Source organism: Diadema setosum, chromosome 8 (genome assembly GCF_964275005.1).
Source record: "Diadema setosum chromosome 8, eeDiaSeto1, whole genome shotgun sequence".
In the NCBI taxonomy this organism is placed as follows: Eukaryota; Metazoa; Echinodermata; class Echinoidea; order Diadematoida; family Diadematidae; genus Diadema; species Diadema setosum.
This window is the reverse complement of record NC_092692.1, coordinates 36731961-36752385: the sequence shown is the minus strand read 5'-3', so window position 1 is coordinate 36752385 and position 20425 is coordinate 36731961. Positions and strand designations below refer to the sequence as shown.

The 20425-nt window shown below is 39.5% G+C and overlaps 1 protein-coding gene across 1 annotated transcript in view; it reads left to right on the top strand.

Annotated features, from left to right (window-relative positions):
• Positions 1-247: 247 nt before the first annotated feature.
• LOC140231606 (von Willebrand factor A domain-containing protein 3A-like) overlaps positions 248-20425 on the top strand; it is a 34250-nt gene continuing 14072 nt past the window's right edge. Inside the window, exons 1-20 of the mRNA XM_072311757.1 lie at positions 248-372; positions 1412-1543; positions 2700-2889; positions 3668-3792; positions 4251-4340; positions 5157-5211; positions 5686-5787; positions 6807-6913; positions 8813-8938; positions 9755-9863; positions 10671-10736; positions 11397-11528; positions 12376-12517; positions 13760-13863; positions 14623-14798; positions 15557-15676; positions 16074-16148; positions 17605-17699; positions 18717-19036; positions 19566-19610. Coding sequence (XP_072167858.1) covers positions 341-372; positions 1412-1543; positions 2700-2889; positions 3668-3792; positions 4251-4340; positions 5157-5211; positions 5686-5787; positions 6807-6913; positions 8813-8938; positions 9755-9863; positions 10671-10736; positions 11397-11528; positions 12376-12517; positions 13760-13863; positions 14623-14798; positions 15557-15676; positions 16074-16148; positions 17605-17699; positions 18717-19036; positions 19566-19610 — 2343 coding nt within the window. The 5' untranslated portion in view covers positions 248-340. The remainder of the gene's footprint in view (positions 373-1411; positions 1544-2699; positions 2890-3667; positions 3793-4250; positions 4341-5156; positions 5212-5685; positions 5788-6806; positions 6914-8812; positions 8939-9754; positions 9864-10670; positions 10737-11396; positions 11529-12375; positions 12518-13759; positions 13864-14622; positions 14799-15556; positions 15677-16073; positions 16149-17604; positions 17700-18716; positions 19037-19565; positions 19611-20425) is intronic.

The window sequence follows — 20425 nt, the reverse complement described above, 5'->3', positions numbered from 1 at the left end:
CAAATTCATTTTGTGGTATCATCTGTTATAAATGTACTTTGGTAGATCTTTAGGGATAATTCAATTGGTCCATTTTTACCTAGATTGTATTATTTTCGTCCTGATTGATCTGTCAGTAGGCGAAAACTCTTCACAATCAAGACACCTGCCGAATAATCAAAACGTGTGCCCACACGGTCCGCCTTATCGTTCAACTGTCACTATTGATAAGCCTAATTGAAGTGCGCTTGCGCAGTAGAGCGTGAGTTGGTTAGCAACATGAAAGCAACAATTGGCGATACGCAGTGACTATGGACGAGAAATAATTTGTACGTATCGCGGGCTTTTATTCAGACTTGCAATGGATTTCTTACTAAGAGGAGATGAAGAAAGGTATGCTTTGATGAATAGTGGTCTAAAAATTGAGATATTAGATAGTATGGTGAAAGCAAGTCTCGTTGAGTTGAATAAAACGTCAGGTATTTAGAATTTGCAGTCCGGATTTATCGTAGTCCCACACGTGAAAATATGTGTTATGAATATAGACCCAACTGAGCTGCGCAGCGGGCATGCAGCAAGCAGCCGCCTCCGATCCATCTGTCCATGTTCCATGCACCTTCCGCTGTTACTGTTGAAGACCTAGACTCTAGTCTAGTTCTCATTGATCTGAAAGTTCGTCTAGACTTAACGTTAAGAACTCTTCTTGGAGTCTAGAATCTAGACTCTAAACTGAACACACTGAACACATAACGTTACAATCATGTAGTAAAATGCCTAGATCTACCTTACCTAGTCTAGTCTATGTCCTAGATCATACTCCATAGACCAATAATAGTTCTACTACTTCTTCTTCTTCTTCTTCTTCTTCCGATAAAGTGCTGCCCTCAAATGGTTGAGGATGAACGCACTTCATTTGTTACTAGGGAATATTCAAAGTCGACATAGACTAGGCCTAGATAGGGTTTCTAGATCTGTAAAATTTAAGTTGATAAGGACGATGTCTTTGATGATAAACTTTAGATTTGTCATGTCTGTCTACTAGTATTTATTTCACTGTGTTAGTTCTGTAGCTATGGTAGTGTGTAATGCATGTCAAAAGATTGAATTGTTGGACAGATGTTTGAGGGAGCTCCACAACAAAGATGTAAGAATCGCTAAGATTACATGTAACTACGAATTATCTATCCAATTTGTAAAGTCAAGTCCAGTATTTCACATGTAAATGATTCACTTGTTCAATGTTACCTCAGGAGATGTATGTCTGAATATGATCTTGATTATTTTCACTGTAGTTAGTGATAAAAGATACATGTATTTGCTACAGTAAAACTATAAAAGGCGGCTTTTTCAACCATCTTAGAGTTAGAATTACCTGTAGGACCCCTATGTCAAAGTTTTTCCAATGCATTTTCTCTGGGCTTGGTAATGATAGGCCTGGAACTGCGCAGACATACCACATTGGAGAGTCGGCCGATGAGATCATCGACGTGAACGATAGTGAAGGAGAGGAGGGAGAGGAAGGGGACCATCTTGAAAATCATGAGGAGGAAGAGGCTGCCACAGAGTAAGTACTCCTGTATGCAGTCATTCTGAACTTCCTTGATGGGGTTGTATACAATGTACTATTGCCATTGGTGGAGATGAGGATTGGGCTTTAAACTTTTTGAAAGGTACCAAGTAACCACTTCTGAAATATTACAGAGCATACCACTTTACAAGGAATTCAAAGTTTATTTAATGAAAAACGTTTTTGGAAGGGCTGAGACATCCAAAGAACAAAGTGAAGCAAAGCAATTGTACTAAAAGATGGGTCTGACCTTTCATTAGGATCACTCTGTTTTCGATATCTCGGCCATTTCAAAACTATTTTTTTGTCAAATGTATTTTATGTATGTACGGTATAAAACTCATGTTAAGTTATTTTCATATATTCTTTCATTTATGCACCTTTATCTTTATGTATGTCCAAAAACAAATTTTATGTATATTTCATACATGACAATAAATTATCTTGAATCGTGAATTGTTGAATTCCTCTTGGAATTACATTCTCTTTCATATTTCATAAGAGGTTTCTCATTATCTCACAGAAAATATGAGAAACCTGAAGTTAAGTTGCAACCAAAACGAAACGATCCCTTTGAAGTTTTTTTTTGTTTGTTTGTTTGTTTTTTGTTTTGTTTTTTGTCACACTCAGGAAAGGTAATGTTAGAGAGTCTTTTATAGGCAGGGGTGCCAGTTGTCAGGGAGAAGCCTGAATTCATTCCGTGGTAGTATCAAAGTTCAGGCCCTTTCATGTACAGAGTAGCATTGTGTAGATTTATGTAGATTTCAAGCCTGGTCTTTCATTCTAACTGGCATCCCTGCATGAGTTTGTGATGGTTGACTGGACCATACCTTGTTTTGGTTCAGTTGTATTTAGCAGCTTAAAATGAAAGTATTGCTCAAGCATTACTTACTTACTTACATTACAATGTACTTTACTCTGTTTTACTTTAATCCAACAGTGAGGAAGGTCAATGCCTGTTTATCGATCAAAACTTGATCTGAGGACTTGTAAAGTTGAGGAGTTAGTCCAAGTTAGCCAGTGTTAGCCCCAAGCTAGTTAGCCCCGAGCTTTACACATGGAACCATATACTCCACCCTTAAGTCTGAATGATAAAGGCCTGTGGAGGAAAACCATGTTCTCAGTTGAACTACATTTTGAATTCCATCTGCAGTAGGTCTTCGGGTAGCCAGCGCACATTCCTGACCCAGGCCCATCTCCAGAGCAGAGGTCAACGGCAGAAAGGTCGCGTTAAGTCGATGCAGTCCCAAGACCGCCCTCCCTGGGTGTCACCCACGACCAGGGGTGCAGTGCCGACCCCTGACCTCATGGTGACACACATCAACCAGACCCATGACCAGATTGTGAGTAGAGCGTGCCAAATGTCTCCCCAATCCAATTTCTACTATGATTTCATGTATAATCAGCTTCTCAGTCAAAAACGTTGAGAAATCTGCACTCAGCAATGTTGTTATTATACTCTTTAATTATGACAGCAGTCGGCAACGAGCAAAAGGTGATTTTTATTGTGAGATGTAATGCACGGAAACTATAGTGATATTTTCTGTTTTCTTTTGTGTTCTTTTATTTTGAAAGGCTGATCAAAGCAAATCCTACGGCTGGATTAGCTTGTTTTTACAATCAAATTTAGCAACAAGGATGTATGACCCTTTTCAAAATGTTATTGTATATATATATAATATATATGACACATGTATTTCACGTTACATGTCTTAACTGCAAAGAACAACGTTTTTACCATGTGTTCATGTAGAATTTGAGACAACAAAACTTTCTGTCATGTGACTTACCTGCAGCTACCGCTAGTAGAGAGTTGTGTGTAATACATGCTCACAAATTATTTCCACTGTTAGTTATGGTAGTTTCTGATTGTCTCCTGGTATGTCTATCATATGGCCACTTTTGTAAGACATGATAATTGCCTTATTGTAGTAACACCCATAACAAGAAGAACTGCTACCATTCATACAAACATAGAGTAATTTGAGATTATGTCCAAAAAAAGTTCAAAAAGAAAAGAAATAACCTTTCATGTAGAGTAGTATTGCACACTTCGCAGAGGAAAATTTTTGCAGTTGCATTGTGACAAATGTTTCTCATGTCTTCCACCACACCGTGCAGAGAGCCAGGGACATGTCGGCCATTTACAATGAAGGTCAGACATCGGAGGACTGGCTGGCTAACCACAGCGTAGAACACTTCAAACTCACCCTGAAAGACCTACTCACTAGAGGACAAGTGGTCAAGTGAGTAGTAAATTTACCATTTCTCGACTTCAGTGGTGGCCAAAGATACTTTGATTTCTCCTCATATGGGCCATGAACCCATATTAATTAAATCTTGTAATGACTTTCAGAGCAAGTTTTATGGTGTGGACATTTTTACAGTTCTATTTAAGTTACAGTTAGAACCATTCGTGTCTGTATGTTTGGTGAGGCATTTACATTTTTGATGGCCAAGCGTTTTAGAACAGCATGACCCCTGTGTATGTGCTCTTTGTCAAAAATCACAGTGCCACTTTATTCCCCTAAATTCCATAATATCCATGTAGTGATGTGTAATGTAGTGCTTATGCCGTACTCGTTTTATATCATTTTAATATCATACAGGAATCATTTCGCTTGTGATCACGTCAAAAGTGTGCTTATTGAGCTATGCATAATGGTGAATCAAATCACATCAAATCACTTTTCTTTCATCGCAGGCCAACCGGCATGAGACATGCAAATGGTCCTGCGAGGCAACTTCAGTTTGAGGCCACTGCGGTCAACGAATTTGAGTACAAGCTCTATGAGTAAGTCAAAGCTGATACCAGTACCAGTGCTTGCTCGTGGTTGTGCTTCCGCTTGTCTTCTTATCTCTAACGCTTTTGGCAGTATCATTTATGGTTAACATAGATCGTAAGTTGATGTACACAAAGCTTATTCACTCAATCTACTGAAATGGTCATATTTGATGAGATCCGCCAGGTGCTGTCAATTATTCATTCATCAGGCAAGTGGTGATTATCATCTTCTGTGGTGAATTTAGAAGGATCAGAGTTATTCTCCATTGTACCTTGCATGGCAGTATACCCGAGTCTGAAAAGAGGCATATATGTTTTGTCGCCCTGCAAGAAGATCTGTCAGTTTACAAAGGTCACAATGTCTTGAAAGGCCTGATATGGCTACAAGATCAAGAGTATGCCAGGACCTATGTAGGGAAACTGCCCGTGCTGAACAGCTTTAATCAATTTCTGTTAAAAGAAGAGAAAACTTTGTTTGTGCATGCAGCTTTTCCCCAAAAAAAGTAAAGTTTAAAGGAAGCAAGGAAGCAACAAAATTTGCTATGGCACACCTTTCTCTATCGACTTCACATGCCCTTCAATCAAACAGTGCTTTTGTTTTGTTGGAAGCTCGTCGTGGTAGACTTTTGTTCTTCTGCATCTGCCCATGATAATGCATTCATGTGAAAAATTCAGTTTAACGAAATGTTATGCACATGCGTCACCGTTTTTTTCTTTCTCAGTGTAACAACCAAACAAATTACAGAAAGGGAAAGTGAGGAATCCATTTATTATTGAACAAAGACTGGCAATTAGTGCACCCTTTGTGCTCTTTTTGTGTTACAGGTGTATCGAAATGTACCACAACAGAATCAAGTGGCTGCTGAAAGGAAGCAGAAAGGTACAGTCGCTGATTCAAGGATTACTCTTACGTCTTGCCATGTCTCTCGTGGCTCGTGCAATATTCATTAACATTTTAACATTAATTGACATTATCTTTGATCTGGCAATATGATAGCATATTCATGGCATTGTGAAATGTATTTCTGCTACTTGCCCCAGTGGGCATTCGAGTGAGAGCCCACACTGTTAACAGGAAGGAGCCCATTTATGTTACTGGCCCCACAGTGAGCTTTAGTTGTCCTGAGCAAGCAGGCAAGTGGGTTAGTGCCCCGACATTCAGAAATTAATAAATACTTAAATATGCAGCAATGTCTGCTTTTCAAATGAATGTCAGGTGAAATGCAGCTTTGACTTTCAGGGTGTTTCACCTTAAATATCTTTCTTGTATTTTCAGTTTGTTTTGTGTGATGCAACATTACCAGTAGATGATGTGTGTTTCTCTGTATACTCATCATGACTCTTCCCTGTGCAGACGTTTGGGATGGTAAAGGGGCGCAAGGTGGCAGTCCTCGTCGACAGCTCGGATGCAAACACAGGGTTTGGACGTATCTCTATCTTTCGGCAGGCTATGACGGTAAGTTGAAGCACGCAGCATCTCAGTTTTTCGCTGGTGTTGTTTAACAGTTTACGAACCCATAATACGAGAGGGCACTATGAGATGTGATGGTGACTGCCGCCATCTGCATTACTGAGATTGACTATGTAGAATCAAAGTACTGCAGTAGACCACATATTTGTAGTCAAGTTTCCACAGCTAGCTAACGAGCAAGCTTTGTCCTTGATGGATCCATATGTAGTAAGGCAGAATCAGCCAAGCACAACAGCCAAATCAGCAGATGAACCGATGTTGAAATTATTTCGACCATTTTCGACATGATGCGTAAGCATGGATCCATTCACATGTCAGTAAAAGGAATATCAGTAAGAAGAACACCAGACAATTTGTAAAACAGTAGGCGTCATTCATCTTCACAATGCCTGTTGCCATGGTGACGCCACCCTCAAGATATTCAGCAGGTGCCAGGTACAGTCACTTCGCAGTCCACAGCACTTGTGTGCAGTGATCCCTATCAAGTCCTTCACGCTTGGCTGCCACCCTGACTGAGCAGTAAAAACATTTATGTGATTTAGTCTTTTAGAGTTAGTCCGCCCTACAACCTCAGCAAAAGAAGCTGGAAAAAGAAAGGAACAAGAGTCAAAACATAAGGCAAGCCAAAATGACAGAAAATCAAAAACAACTCATTAATTACCTACATTGTTTAGATTGTCATATCAATGTAATACAGTGCACTAACGAACATGGTTACAGGGAACACAGTTATTCCAGTGACAACGAGTTCAAAATTCTATGTTTTTTATTGTTTACTTGTTTGGTTACAATAAAAGTTTAAAATTGCTGGTCCCGCTCTATGTTTTTTATCATTATCCGCTCTATGTATTTTATTGTTTATTTGTTTGGTTATAACGAAATTTTGATACAACAAGAGAAAGCTGCTGGTACTGAAGACTTTGTTAACGAGAGTCCGCTGTAATGTTACTGTACTCATTGTTGAAATTTCTCTCTCATTTTATTCTCTTTTTTATTGGATTCAGGAGTTGATTGATGAACAACTCCATGACAGGGAGATGCTCCATTTTGTTTCTTTCGGTACTGAAGTGGACTCGCTGTGGGACAGACCAAGATTTGTCAACATCAGAATGTAAGTCCCTTGTGAGTTTTTATGCCTCCGCAACGAAGTGGCCGGAGGCATTATGTTTTCGGGTCGTCCGTCCGTCCGTCCGTCCGTCCGTACGTCCGTCTGTACGTCCGTCCGTCCCGTTCTGTTTTTGTCGATATCTCAAGAACCGTGTGGTGGTTTTACATCAAACTTGGTATGAGGGTATATCCTTGGGGGATAATACTTTGTGTGGATTTTAGGGTCACAGGGTCAAAGGTCAAAGGTCACAGGTTATTTTGTGAAAAAAAATTGAAATTTCATGTTTTTCTCCATATCTCGCAAATGGTTCAAGGTATCTTCATGGAACTTAGTATATATGCTTGTACCGATGGGCAGTGATTATCTAGGGAAGTTGGGGTCATGGGTCAAAGGTCGGGGGGGTGTCAAAGGTCAAGGTCAACTCCTCAAAATATCACTACTTTCCTTAAAATGCAATATGCCTGAAGGTTTTTGTTTTTGTTTTAACTTGATGTATGCATGTATTACCCAATATATATTCTGTAGGAAGTTTCTTGCCAAAAGGTCAAAGGTCAAAAGGTCAAAGGTCAAGTGAAAGTGCTGAATTGCACTTTTTCCTCCATATCTCAAAAGTAACTCAAGGTATCATCATGAAACTTACATATTTATGCATGTTCAACCTAACAGTGATTCTCTTTGAAACTGTGAGGTCAAAGGTCAAAGGCCAGGTTTAGATAATGCTATTTTCCCATTTGATACTGAAATTATACTTTTTCTCAATACCTTGAAAATTACTCAATGCATAAACTTATAAAAGGGTCAAAAGTCAAGTAAAAATCATCAGTTCCCCAAATACCTGCACTCTGACATTTTAATCATTCATCCAATTGAACCTAGTTCTAGGAAAGTGAACATTCAGCACATTTGTGGCAAACCTGTCATTTTAATATTTTGCCAATTGTGTGAAACTGTCATCACACATTGTCAAAACATTGTACTATAGACCTATTAGGAGAACCATGCATTATGGCGGAGGCATATCAGTCGCCGTAGCGATATATCTAGTTTTTGTTTTGTTTTGTTTTGTTTTGTTTTGTTTTGTTTTTGTTTTTTTGATGGGGCCATAGACACTCCCCAAGACGAGCCATTCCACTTTTTAGACTTAATTTTTTTTTTGTCTATTTAAATTGTTTCATCAGGAAGACCCATGTAACCTGAATGTTATTTCAGAATGGGTATGAAGAAATAAAATTGTAGCCCAAGTATGTATCAGAACAAATTAATATGTTTATCTAACTTGATGCAAAAAAAAAAGAAAAAAAAAAGATTTCAAAGTGCCTTTGTATGTTCACTTCTGAAAAAAAAACCCCACCCATTTTGTTGTAGTCTACCAGAATGAAGAAAAACGAGTATATTGCATGTATACACACATTGCTATTAAACATGACAATTAAAGATTCACTTATATCTACCAGTGAAATTTTGTCATTTAGACCATTATCTTGTGATTATTTTGTAGTTAATTTGTATTGTCAGTAGCCAGTACAATTTGAATCATACAACAGATTTTGACACAGCGATTTGATAATGGTTTTAGAATAACATATTGACAGACAGCCCACTAGCGTACAGCGCTCAGCGCTCTCTCGATCTCAGATCTCGCACATTCTCTCTTGTTTCTAAATTCATAAAACATGATCAAATGAGAAGGATCTACTTTCAGGTGTTGTATGAAATCATTTTTTTTTTTTTTTTCATTTGTGCAATGGACAGAATGTTTCATTCGATGAAAGATGAAATGTTTGCCCCATTCAATGAGGAGTAGCCAAATTGAATGGATCATTTCATCTTTCACCTCATGAAGTATTCTGTCCATTGCACTTATAAACTTCATTATTTGCATGCTATTATTATCTCGCCCAGGTTGGATGAGGCCAGGGAATGGGTGAACAAGATCAGCAACCAAGGAGGATGCAATCTCCTCTCAGCTCTCAAGAAGATCTTTAGGACCAAAGATGTGGATTCCATCATTGTTGTCCTCGGGAGCTGGTGAGATGCGCACCATTTTATACCTTACCCTGCTCCCTTCATGGTTTGTCCTCTGTCACTTGAATGTACTGAAAAGAAAATACTTAACAATTATCCACTCCTGTTCCCTACAATAAAATCTCCTCTCTTTTTTTTTCATTATTTGTAGCAATAATGCTAGTCTTCATCTTCTTCACTGCAACAGTGATTTGCCAAGCACAAATGTAACAATGGAAATTTCTGTTTTCCATCAATGCGACAGTAAATTCCTTCATTAATGCAATTCATTACAGTTTTCACCCCACTTCTTGCCCCCATGATGTTGATTCTCTTTTTTCCCATGACTGACTGAAAATATTCCCCCCCCCCCCCAGAATTAAATAATGAATTCCTCTCACCACAATGACCATAGCAATATCATTTATTTCCTCCTTGATAAAGATTGCGGTGAGAAATTGTTCTTTATGTTGTAAGTGAATTCCACCATTTCAGGTCAGATTGTGATGAAATGTCTTATATTTTGCTCAGTCAGGTTTGCTCTTATTACTGTTTTTAAAGTTATTAAAGCCCACTTATAGTGATAGTCATAATATCAATTTATAAAGGGTGTAACCTATGTACATACAGTTAAATGAAAAGATGTGTCTGATTTTAGCAATATGAGGATTGCACTTTAAATGTTTTTCCCTGGTTTTCCCCCTTCTGGCAGAGATTAACTCTTCTGTGATTATTCTTCTGTGAAAATAAGTCTGTCTCTTCCCTGTGAATGCAACAAAAAAAAAATACACATTTACCCCTCAAAGCTGCAGTAATGTTTATTTCTTTCCGTAATTTCAGTGCCGATCAGGGCTCAGACGTACTTGTGGAGTTTGTATCCCAGACTATCTGTGGCCAGAGGATCCCCCTCCACTGCGTGGCATTTGACTGCAACAACCACCTCACAAATGTAAGTCTTACCCTAAACACTGGTCATTGAGGTAAATAGGGACTTTTTCATTGTGTAGACGGAGATGCCGTTCATACTAAAGCGGTTTCAAATGCCTGCAGTGCATTCGTTACTTCTGCGGTGTTACAAAGTATTACCCATTTCAATTTTTTGTGCACGTACTGTTATGATGTCATGGCCCCGTTCCCTCCTGCGGGCTGGCTATTGGCGCGCCAAGCAATGGCATCATTCCCGTCCTGAATCTACATGTAGGAGGACGTGAAATCCTCAGAAGACACGTTCTCGATTCTGGCATTGAATGTGCTTGAGAACTCGGAGCATGCGCAGTTTCGTAAAATGACGTCATTCTGTCGCCGTCCATGTCCAGGACGTGAAATGGGAAAGTCCCTAATAGGTTGTTGAGGCACTGGCAAGCACTCTTCATAGCAGTAATGCATATCAGGGGAATTTAGAGCAGTATTACCTATATACAGAGAGAGAGGGGAGAGTGCTTGCAAAGTTGAAGAGAATTCAAGAGGAAGTGAGCGTATGAACTTCATGCATCTATTTTGTTACATAGCTGGAGTAAACACTCTTTTTGATTATGAACAGTGGACTTGTTTATGTATTTTGGGGGTTTGGGGAATCTCTAGTTTATATTTTATGTGAAGATCTACAAATTGATGGGAAAATGTGAATTTAATAAAATATGAAATCTTAAAATGCTAGAAAAGAAGGTGAACTTTGTTGCACCCCAGTATCCAGAGTACAAAGACTGCATTTATTGGTGGCTGACAATAATGCTGACTAATTTTATTCCATTATCAGCTAACTCTCCGGAAACTGGCAGAGGCATCAGATGGCAGGTATCATGTCTATTCATCCGGTGCAGAGGTAAGCAGGCAACACGGCTGATGCAAGATAAACATTTTCTATGATATGCAAATTTTTCTGAGGGTCTTTTTTTTTTCACATCTGTACCATTACATAGAGATTTACAGACACTGATCGTAGAAAATGATTTCAGAGCTTGGTTGATGAAATATTTTCACTGTACTGGCATCTTGCTGGTTCAACAGATCCACATGATTTGTTTATGATGTTGAGAGCATTTGGGCTGCTAAAAATGTACATTGTATGTCTTGTTTTGTGATAAAGTTCAGTCATTGTAAGACTTCTCAGATTCACATTTTTTTTACACAAGATGTGGAGGACAGGATAGAAAATTGTCATTCAATCAAGTTGTCTTTTTAGCATAAATCAAATCTACTCCAATTATATATATTAAACAAATTATTTTGACACCGTCAGCGTAGATGTAGCAAGGTTAACCCTTCTCAGGACTGCCCGAACTCAAAATGCGACTGATGTTGTAAACAATCAAACTGGCTATGGCATTGGGAGTCAAATCTTTACTTTGTTATAGTTGATATATGTTTCATTGAGAAATAAGAAAATGGATTGAAATTGAAATTGAAATTGAAATGTATACAACGCGGTATGATGGTGACCATGTGACATATCTCTCTATACCCTCCATCTATGATTTCACAGGAGCAAATCTACACCGGCACCGATATCACGGTCCTCCTGCGAGAGATCAAGAGAGCCCAGGATGTCATCAACAAGATTGCTGAGATGAGACAGGGTATGATGGGAGACGCCCTGGTCAGCATCCTCAACGAGGTACGACTGTCCGATGCTGGGGACTAGGTTCTAGTTTCCAAGAGTGCTCTTTGTTTGGCACATTTATTGTCATAGTTTGTTTGTTTGCCTTATGTTCTTGGTTTCTTCCACAGGTGTAGTGATGCTGATAGATACATCTTATATTTTGTGTGGAAACTCAAAATGCATTCTTTCTCTAAGTGCCACATTTGCCAACTAGTTCATGTTTTTCATGTGTGGCATACTGTGAAACATGATATTCAAAGAGTCACTCTCATGGATGTGTATACTACAAACGCTGCACCGACTGGCTGAACATTTGAATGTGCCATGCTGTAACGGAGAAGAATCGTCAGTGAAGGAGATCCTTGAGGTTGTGGGGGCGTCGGTATGCGAGGATTGGAGTATTTGGAACGGCCTGTAAGAGACAATCAGTGGTGTGAAGGATGTGGTGATTGTCACAAAGAATATTGTGGAGAGGAGGTACATTAGGATGGAAGGTGTTCACAAGGGGTGTTCTGTCAGTAGTGTCCTGCTTGTTGGTTTTCGGTTTGAGAACTTCAGATCTGGGGAGAGAACAAACTTTGTTGATGGCTTGTGGAACTCTCCTGGTACCAGATCCCCTGGCTGCGAGATGTCTCTTCAGGTTCCTGGCATGGAAAGAAAACTCAGAATCCTCAGAGGAGATAGGGCGAAATCCGAAGGCTTGACTGTAGGGGATAATGGTTTTGCAGTGGCGGGGGTGGCAGCTGGCTGAGTGAAGGTACTGATGGGTATCTGTGGGTTTGGTGTAGAGAGTTGTGAAACACTTTGAAACGTGTCTGTCTTTAGGGCTATATAAATTTTCCATAATATTATTCCACGATAGATCTCGCTGGAGGTGCAGAAGCTCCCCCAATCCAGGTTTCTGCCCCGCCCTCCCAACCATGCTGGAGCCCTCAGCATCGAGGAGCCCGCCTCGTTCATCCCAAAGTCCTCCCATGACTGGCTGCAGCAGAATGGACTTAAAGGTGAGACGCAGTTCAAGCACATACTGTAAAACTGGGCATTTTTGCGATGCGGAAATTTTTGTGCATTTCACATTACATTAAACTTGTGGGGAAAATAAAAGCACACAAAATTGTTTGCTTGTCATATGTACAATTTTATGTTTTGATTCTGCTGAATCATAAACATGTGAAATTCATCTCACCCAGCTGAGCACGAAAAAACTACTTGTGATGAAAAATTTGCACTTTTACAATGAGTGTTGTGGGCAGTTGGTGTAGTTGGTGTGATGGTAGTGTTCCCTGTGACAATATTCACCTGATGTTGCTTTACAGACAGTTACAGCTTGAATTACTTGTAGTTTTAAAACAGTCAAAACTCAAATTCCAGCCGTTTTCAAAGAGCTGTTCCTGATGAATTGATGTACATTTTGATCATTGTCTGAGGCAAACTTTTCTCAAAAGTTGTGCTTTCCCCAAACCAAGTTGCAAACACCACAGGAAGCCATAGAATGGGGGTCAAGACTTCTTATTTGCACCATCTGTCTTTTATTGTAGTATATCTGAACTTTCTTGCAAGCAGTTTTGCTCTCACCATGGTTACCTTAATTGTTTGCCCTTAAAGTGTGCCCCCAAAATAAAATTTGATTTCACAGTTTCTTTTAGTCCCGATGCCTTGTCATACATGTATACACACAGTGAAAGTATTACTAAATGCCAAAACTGCATTCCTACTGTATTGCCTATCAGCAGTCAGTCCAACTGTGAGGAAAATGTGGTCAAGATATTTAAGAAAATATGATGATGAGTGTAATTATTACCTCCGCCAAGGAAGGAGGAGGTTATGTTTTCATCGGCCTGGTTTTGTCTGTTTGCAAAATAACTCAAAAAGTTGTAAACGGATTTGAATGAAGCTTGCAGGTGTAAACTTGATAATGACACAAGGAAATGATGATTTAATTTTGGTACTGATCTGGGAATTTTTATGGATTTTTGAAAGATTTTTGATCATTTGGCAGATAGGGACAATGAATTTGGGGGTTCAAACTGCTCGTATTTGAGGTTTGCATACACGCTCTACAGTGCGTGCTCTGCTTGGGCGAGGTGGTGTGCACCTGGAAGGTGATGTCATAAACAAAAGGCTGCTATATTGGGAAACTGGGCAATTTTCAGCATGCATGTATGGGTGGAAATCAGCTGCTTGGTGGAAGTCTGCTCTCTGCGAGTGCTGTTCTAGTTAAACTTCTGATGTTTTTGTTTTTGCAGCCAAGAAGCTGAGTCTCTACCAGGTCCTGGCCCCCAATGCATTCGCCCCCATTGAGGAGTTCATCCCAATCATCAGGAAATCAGTTCGTTCGCAGACACATGAGGTGAGTGACTACAATTTTTAGCTGGATTCATTGGATAAGATGCCAGTTATTATTTTTGGGTTTGTGGTATTTATTATGTTTTTATCTTCCTCGTCAAACTAATCAACTTGATAAAGAAGTTTTAGAATATAACATACGATGTTGTTGCTTTTTCTGAAAATTCATTTAAAATGCTTGAAATGTGAAACTTTTTCTTTCTTTTTAATGATAATGTAATTTTTGCCTTAAAAATGTCTTTTTGCTGACTATCTGTATGTTCATTGCTAGTAGTTGACATCCCTACATCATCATTGCATATCTAAACAGAGGTCATTGGGCATATCGTGTAAGAATAGAAATAGTAGCCTTTTGTAAAACTGTTGTCACCATTAAAAGGCAGTTCCCCATATATTTTATACATGATGCAGGCAGTTTGCAATGGGAAAGATTTACTCTGCTAGTATCACCAAAAACCAGTTTGTATAACAACCTGCAATTCTCAAACATAAAAAGACACAAGCAGGCCCAAGATATAAGGAATAAAGATGTCTTTATAAACCCTGCTGCATAAGCATCTCACCTCTATAGATCATTTTGTCCTGCTTACGTGTGGATCACAAATAGAATCTGGCTGTAGAGAGAAACCCTGACCCATCACATCCCATTTTGTCAAATTTTGGTAAGAAATATCCACAGTTTTCAGTGACACGTGGTCCATGCCTCTTCGTGTCCAAGATAAATTCTGCATGATTTTTTCAACGGCCGTGTTACTCGCAACAGAAAGCCATGACTCAGTTTGAGTGGCACGACGGTAGCATCAGGAACGTGCACGTGGACCCGACTCTGCTCTACGACTACCAGAAGCAGCTGGGTGCCATGGTGAAGCTGTACGAACGGCGCATCGACTGGCTATCCAAGGACAGTAGGAGGCTCTTTGGCACCATCGTTGAGAAGACGTGAGTGGCTTGCTTTCATGCTATAGTGGTCTGTCTGGCTGTCTGTCTGTTTAGACGAAGGGATGTTGTATGTCCCTGTGTACCATTGTCCCTCCAGTAGGCGGTCTGTGGCTTTGTTTTCTGTCTGTATGTCTGTCCGGAAGTCTTACTGTCTGTCTGTGTAAAGTCAGTATTAATACTCTAAGGATATGTACATATATTGCAAACTAAGGATTCTTGTGTTTTTAGTTGTCACGCATGTCTTTCTGTCTGTCTGTCTGTCTGTGCATGTGGTTTTACATGTTAGCTACCTGTACGTTGTAAATCGCTTTGGAAAAGGCTGTTTGTAGCTGCCCTGCCCAAGGGATTCATATGTACTATAAGTAAAAATGATATTCATACATGAGTTTACAACTATTGTAAGACACACTGGTATTGACTGGAAAAAATTTAGGTGAAAAGCACGGTAACAGTTACAAAGGTATTGTACAGATATGTCATTGATGAGATGAGACAAATCTTTGCAGAGTGGAAGCCTTTTGTGAGGAAAGTAATCACCGACAAAATTGTGATATCGACTGAAGGTTGTAATCGCTGGTGTCATATTCTGAACATAGAGGAAATTGTAGTGTATAACTATAAATAATTGTGCACTTTTCTTGCAAGTGTGATACCATGTGTCAGTGGCTATATGGAATACTTTGAGAATGTGAAGGATTTGATTAGATAAATCTGAATTTTTGTGTCCTGATTTCTTGTTCTCTGTATGTATCATCCAGGGTGGTCTTCATCATAGACCTGTCCCAATCCAACGTCAACTACCTGGTCCACATCCAGCACTCGCTGAGGCTGCTCCTGGAACAGCAGCTGGCGAACAAGGAGGGATTCAACATCATTGGGTAGGAGTGTCCTTCTGTCTCTCAGCCCCTGTGTCTGTGTGTTTGTCTGTCTGTACATCTGTTGTTCTCTCCTTCTCCATTTATCCGTCTATCTTCCCATTTGTCTATACGTGTATTTATTAGCTCACCTATCCCAGAGGTTCACCTGGGCTGTTGCGTTCATATTGCCTGGCGTTTGTCACCATTATCATTACTATCATTATTTGTGATTATGATTATGATGATGATAATTATCGTCATCATTATTAATGGTAATAATAATGATAATGATGTATTATTATTGTTATTACTGTTGTTATTGTTATTTCCATTTTTATCATCATCATTACTCTGAATAGCATTTGTTGAAGTTGTTATGATTGATAATGACATTGTTATTCTCCTCTCTATGTGTTAGATTTGGGAGCACAGCTCGAAGCTGGAGACCTTGCCTACAGGAGCCAACAGAGGCCAATCTACAAAGTGCTTGGAAGTGAGTATTATGCAACACCTAAGAATGATGTAACTATCCGATTAGTCAATTGCCCATCATGTGACCTTTAGGTAAAAGTTCCATTGCACGCTGTGGCTGTCAGCCGTGCAGTTTTGTTTGAGCAAAAATGGATAGCGCATGGCTGACGTCACCTATTTCCATTGACTCCCGTGTTAAACTCACAATTGACTCTAAGTTTTTGTTCCATCGCACGGCTCTGATGTCATAATAAACAAACATTTGCCGCGTGCACTCAACAATTAGAAATGCACTTACAAGCACGTACCTTTGTCACTCATTTTTGTAAATAACTTCAACCGATCAGCTTCGCGTACAGTACATACACTGTGACTGTGTGGCTACTCATTCGTCTTTCACGGAAAATCATTGCCATTTCTCTGCTAAATTCAAGAATCTGTGTGGACCACATCTGCTGAGTTCGAGATGTTGTATAAAACAAAGAGTGTATGGTCTTTACTTGTGCAATGGAACAAGATTTCGCACTTGGTGAAAGATGAGGCACACTATTCAACTTGGCTTCGCCTCATTGAATAGAGCACCTCTATCTTTCAACTCGTGCGAAATCCGTGCCATCGCACTCGTGACCATTCACTATTTGTATACTAGCGATCTGTACTGGTGTATCTACCCCTCTCAATACCATATCCATCATGGATAGGCTGTAGGTCACTGTTCAGAATCAAGCTTAAAAGGGAGCACAATCTTTAAAGGACAAGTCCACCTTCAAATACATGTGGATTGAGTGCATGCAGCAGTATCAGTAGGACACATCAGTGAAAGCTTTGCGAAAATCAGACAGTCTGTTCAATAAGTATGAATATTTGAAGTTTCTGTGCTGTCACAGCTGGATGAGGAGACTACTACTGTTTGTGATGTCACTTGCATAGAATGAAATATAAGGAAAATATAAAGAGAATTCCTCAAAATTTCAATTTTTTAAGAAAGTACACATTCCCTCTACTTGTTAATGACAAATGTTAAGGGTAGTATTATTCCCCCACCTTCTGAAAGAGGCAATTCCAGTGCTGTTGTATTATGCGAGAAAAGTGAAATATGCTGAATGTTCTTTATATTTTCTTTATATCGTTCTACGTGTGTGACATCACAAGCTGTGGTAGTCTTCTCATCCAGCGATGGTGGGACTGAAACTTGAAAAATTCATAACTTTAGAATGGATCGTTCAATTCCTCAAACTTTAGTTGATGTGTTCTAGTAATGTTACTGCATTCTCTCAATCCACATATATGAAGGTGAACTTGACCTTTAACTCTTGTATGGTGATTAATTTGGTCATTACTATTGGCAACATGAAATCTCACAATGTTAGGGGAAGTTTGAGATGCCGGACCTTAGAGGCTTAAAAACTGTGAGTCACTTCTAATGCATCAGTTAGTTATTATGTAAATCAACTGCTTTGTCTATGTGCCTTTTGCAGGTGGGTTCTTGGTCTGGAGTGCAATGGAAGCAGGAACTTTATGGCTGCTCTCAGAATGGCCCTGGAGAACGAGGAGGACAGGAAGAGAAACTCAGGTCAGGAGATAAGGTCAAATTTTTAAAAGAAGACATGTTGTGCTCTATTCAAGACTGTATGCACACACACACAAACTTTACATTTAAACCGAGGACACACGGAGAACCGAGGACGTCCTCGCTATGCAGACCATTCCAAACGGTCTGCTTTTCCGCATGCAGAGGTAAATGTTTGTACAAATGTAGGTCCTCGATAAGCATTATTGTAATAAGTCCTCGGTTGGATGGTAATATACGAATGAGTCCTCGGTTGACAAGAGTCCTACTTACACACAGGTCCTCGGGTATGTGGTAAAATTTTTGTGGAGAAAATAGGTCCTCAGTTTCCACCATAGACGTGTATGTGTGAGCACGAGTATTCAGGCCTGATATTCATTGTCATAACAGATGGGGATAATGCTATGTACCCTGATAGAGACACAGATGTGACACAGATGTTTTCTTCGACATGCATGTATGTGTGAAGGAAAGAGGTAAGCAGTGTTACACGTTTCCCTTTAAATTTGTCTACAATATGAGTGTACACATGAGTGTACACATTGTAGCTGTGTAGCATGTGTGTGTGATGGCTCTTATACCAATACATACTACACCTGATGATATGGTGTGCAGAAGGCATCATAATGGCACCTGTAGGTATAAAGTCTGTGTTCGCTATTTCTTTATTCATGGATATGAATATCTCAAGAATGGGCTGCACTAATGTTCTTCAGAGTGAAAAAAAAGTAAAGATATGAAAGAGCACACACCCGAGACTGAATACCACAGTAGGTGTGTCTGTGTTGTACTTCAGTATGTGTTTCTTGAATGATGTGTGCGCGTTCTTGCTATACTGTACAATGTACATGTATGTGTACATTTTTACAAATGATATCGAGATAACTGTGCTTGCTGGAAGCAGCTGACAGCATGCAAGCATTGCATATCACTATCATTCAAGACGTATTTGTTTCTGTGAAAAAGGACCCAACAGACTTATCAAGTTTTGCATTGCTCTTGTGAATTCCTTACGTTCAGTGATCGGAGGACTCTACCTCTTCACAAGCGGCATCCCTGACCAGCCCTCGGACATCATCTGCTCCTACATGGAGGAGGCGGCTGCCGGTCAATCCACCAAGGTCCATTCCATCCTCTTCAACGTGGACGACTTCGACGGGGCCAACGGGGCCGTCCCAGGACGCTACGCCAACGTGACTCAGACAGCGGAGTGCCTTCGGACCCTGGGTCATGTGACGGGCGGGAGATTCCATTGGTTCAGGGAGACGGGGATCATTGAGAGTGACGACATCAAACTGATTCTATGTGAAATGGACAAGGCTGTCAACTACTCACAAAAAGTGAGTCCATTCAAGAGAAATTGTGCTTATTGTAAAGAGTTTTGATGATCTGTTTCTTGCGCAGTTTAGTCAAACTTCTGTGTCATTTCTATCCGATTTGTAATGTTGCATCATTTTTTTTTTTTCAGAGCTAATACTTGCCATTCTTACATGCAGACTGAATCTTAGTGGTTTAGTACTACACATCCGTTTGTAACCATTAATTCAACCTTTCAAGTGGATTAAAATCAGAATGTGCCCTTAGAAACATCAGTATGAAGCGCCATATAAATGCAATTATTATTATTATTATTTATTAATGTTGTGCATTCAACAGATCTCTATGTACAGCTTGTAAATGGTTTCATTTTTTCTTGTGTGTATTCCTGTTTATCTAAACTTTGGTTATTCTCTTTGTTGAAACCATTTTAGTTAAGTTATAATGTTTAAGAATCTTTTTTTTTAGCAGCCATTACTTGTTTGCATTGTGTGAACAACATCTGAAACTTGTATCATGTCCATTGACTTGTTTCTAATATTTCATTTTCAGTGTGCAATGCTGGTGGACTCTGTGAAAAAGAGGTCACCGAAATATGTAAGTCCATATTACAATGTACCTTTCAAGTGTTAGAAATTAATTGATGTGCATTCTTAAATGCAATTATACAAACGTAGGTGATTTCAGATATACTTCAGAAAGTTGATAGTAGAGTTTGTCTATCTCTGGAGCAAATTCCGTGAAAAACAAATTCTTGTCTTTGTACCCATCATGGAGGAAGTGAAAGACACCTCCAAACAGCACTTAAAGGGGATGGCTATTATCTGATTAGTGAGAATCAGTGGGAATGCTGGGGGATGATTGTTCCAATCCTTGTGGGATTCATTTAAGAGTACATTATGTATCCATTGTTGTGTGAAAATTATTTGCTTCAGAATGGTCTCATATTCAAGTAATGTACAGTTCAATGTTTCCAGGTTAGCATGCCTGTACAGTGACAGGGCGATCGTTGTCACTGTCAGTCTTTTGGATTTTTATTATCACATTGTTACATGTATGCTTGCATTAGTTTGTCCAACGTGCATAGAGTACAGAAGTAATGACATCACAGTCTTTTGGTTTGAGCATTGTTAGCAAACCTTGTGTTCTCAGATGTTTGGGCTACTTGAGGTTGTTTAGAACCAGTTTCCATGGCAATTACTGGTTATGACATCACACTTCGGTTCTCTATTATGACTAAGTGTCCAGTTGAATCAACTGAACTGCCAACAAAATGGTTTGATAAATGATAGAACTAAAAACATGTTGGCATTTAACCCATTCCATTCTGAATTCTGAAATCTCCATAGATTTAATGCACAGGCCACCAAGTTCCCGTATTGAATGGGCCAAACTGTTAACTTTGCATCTAC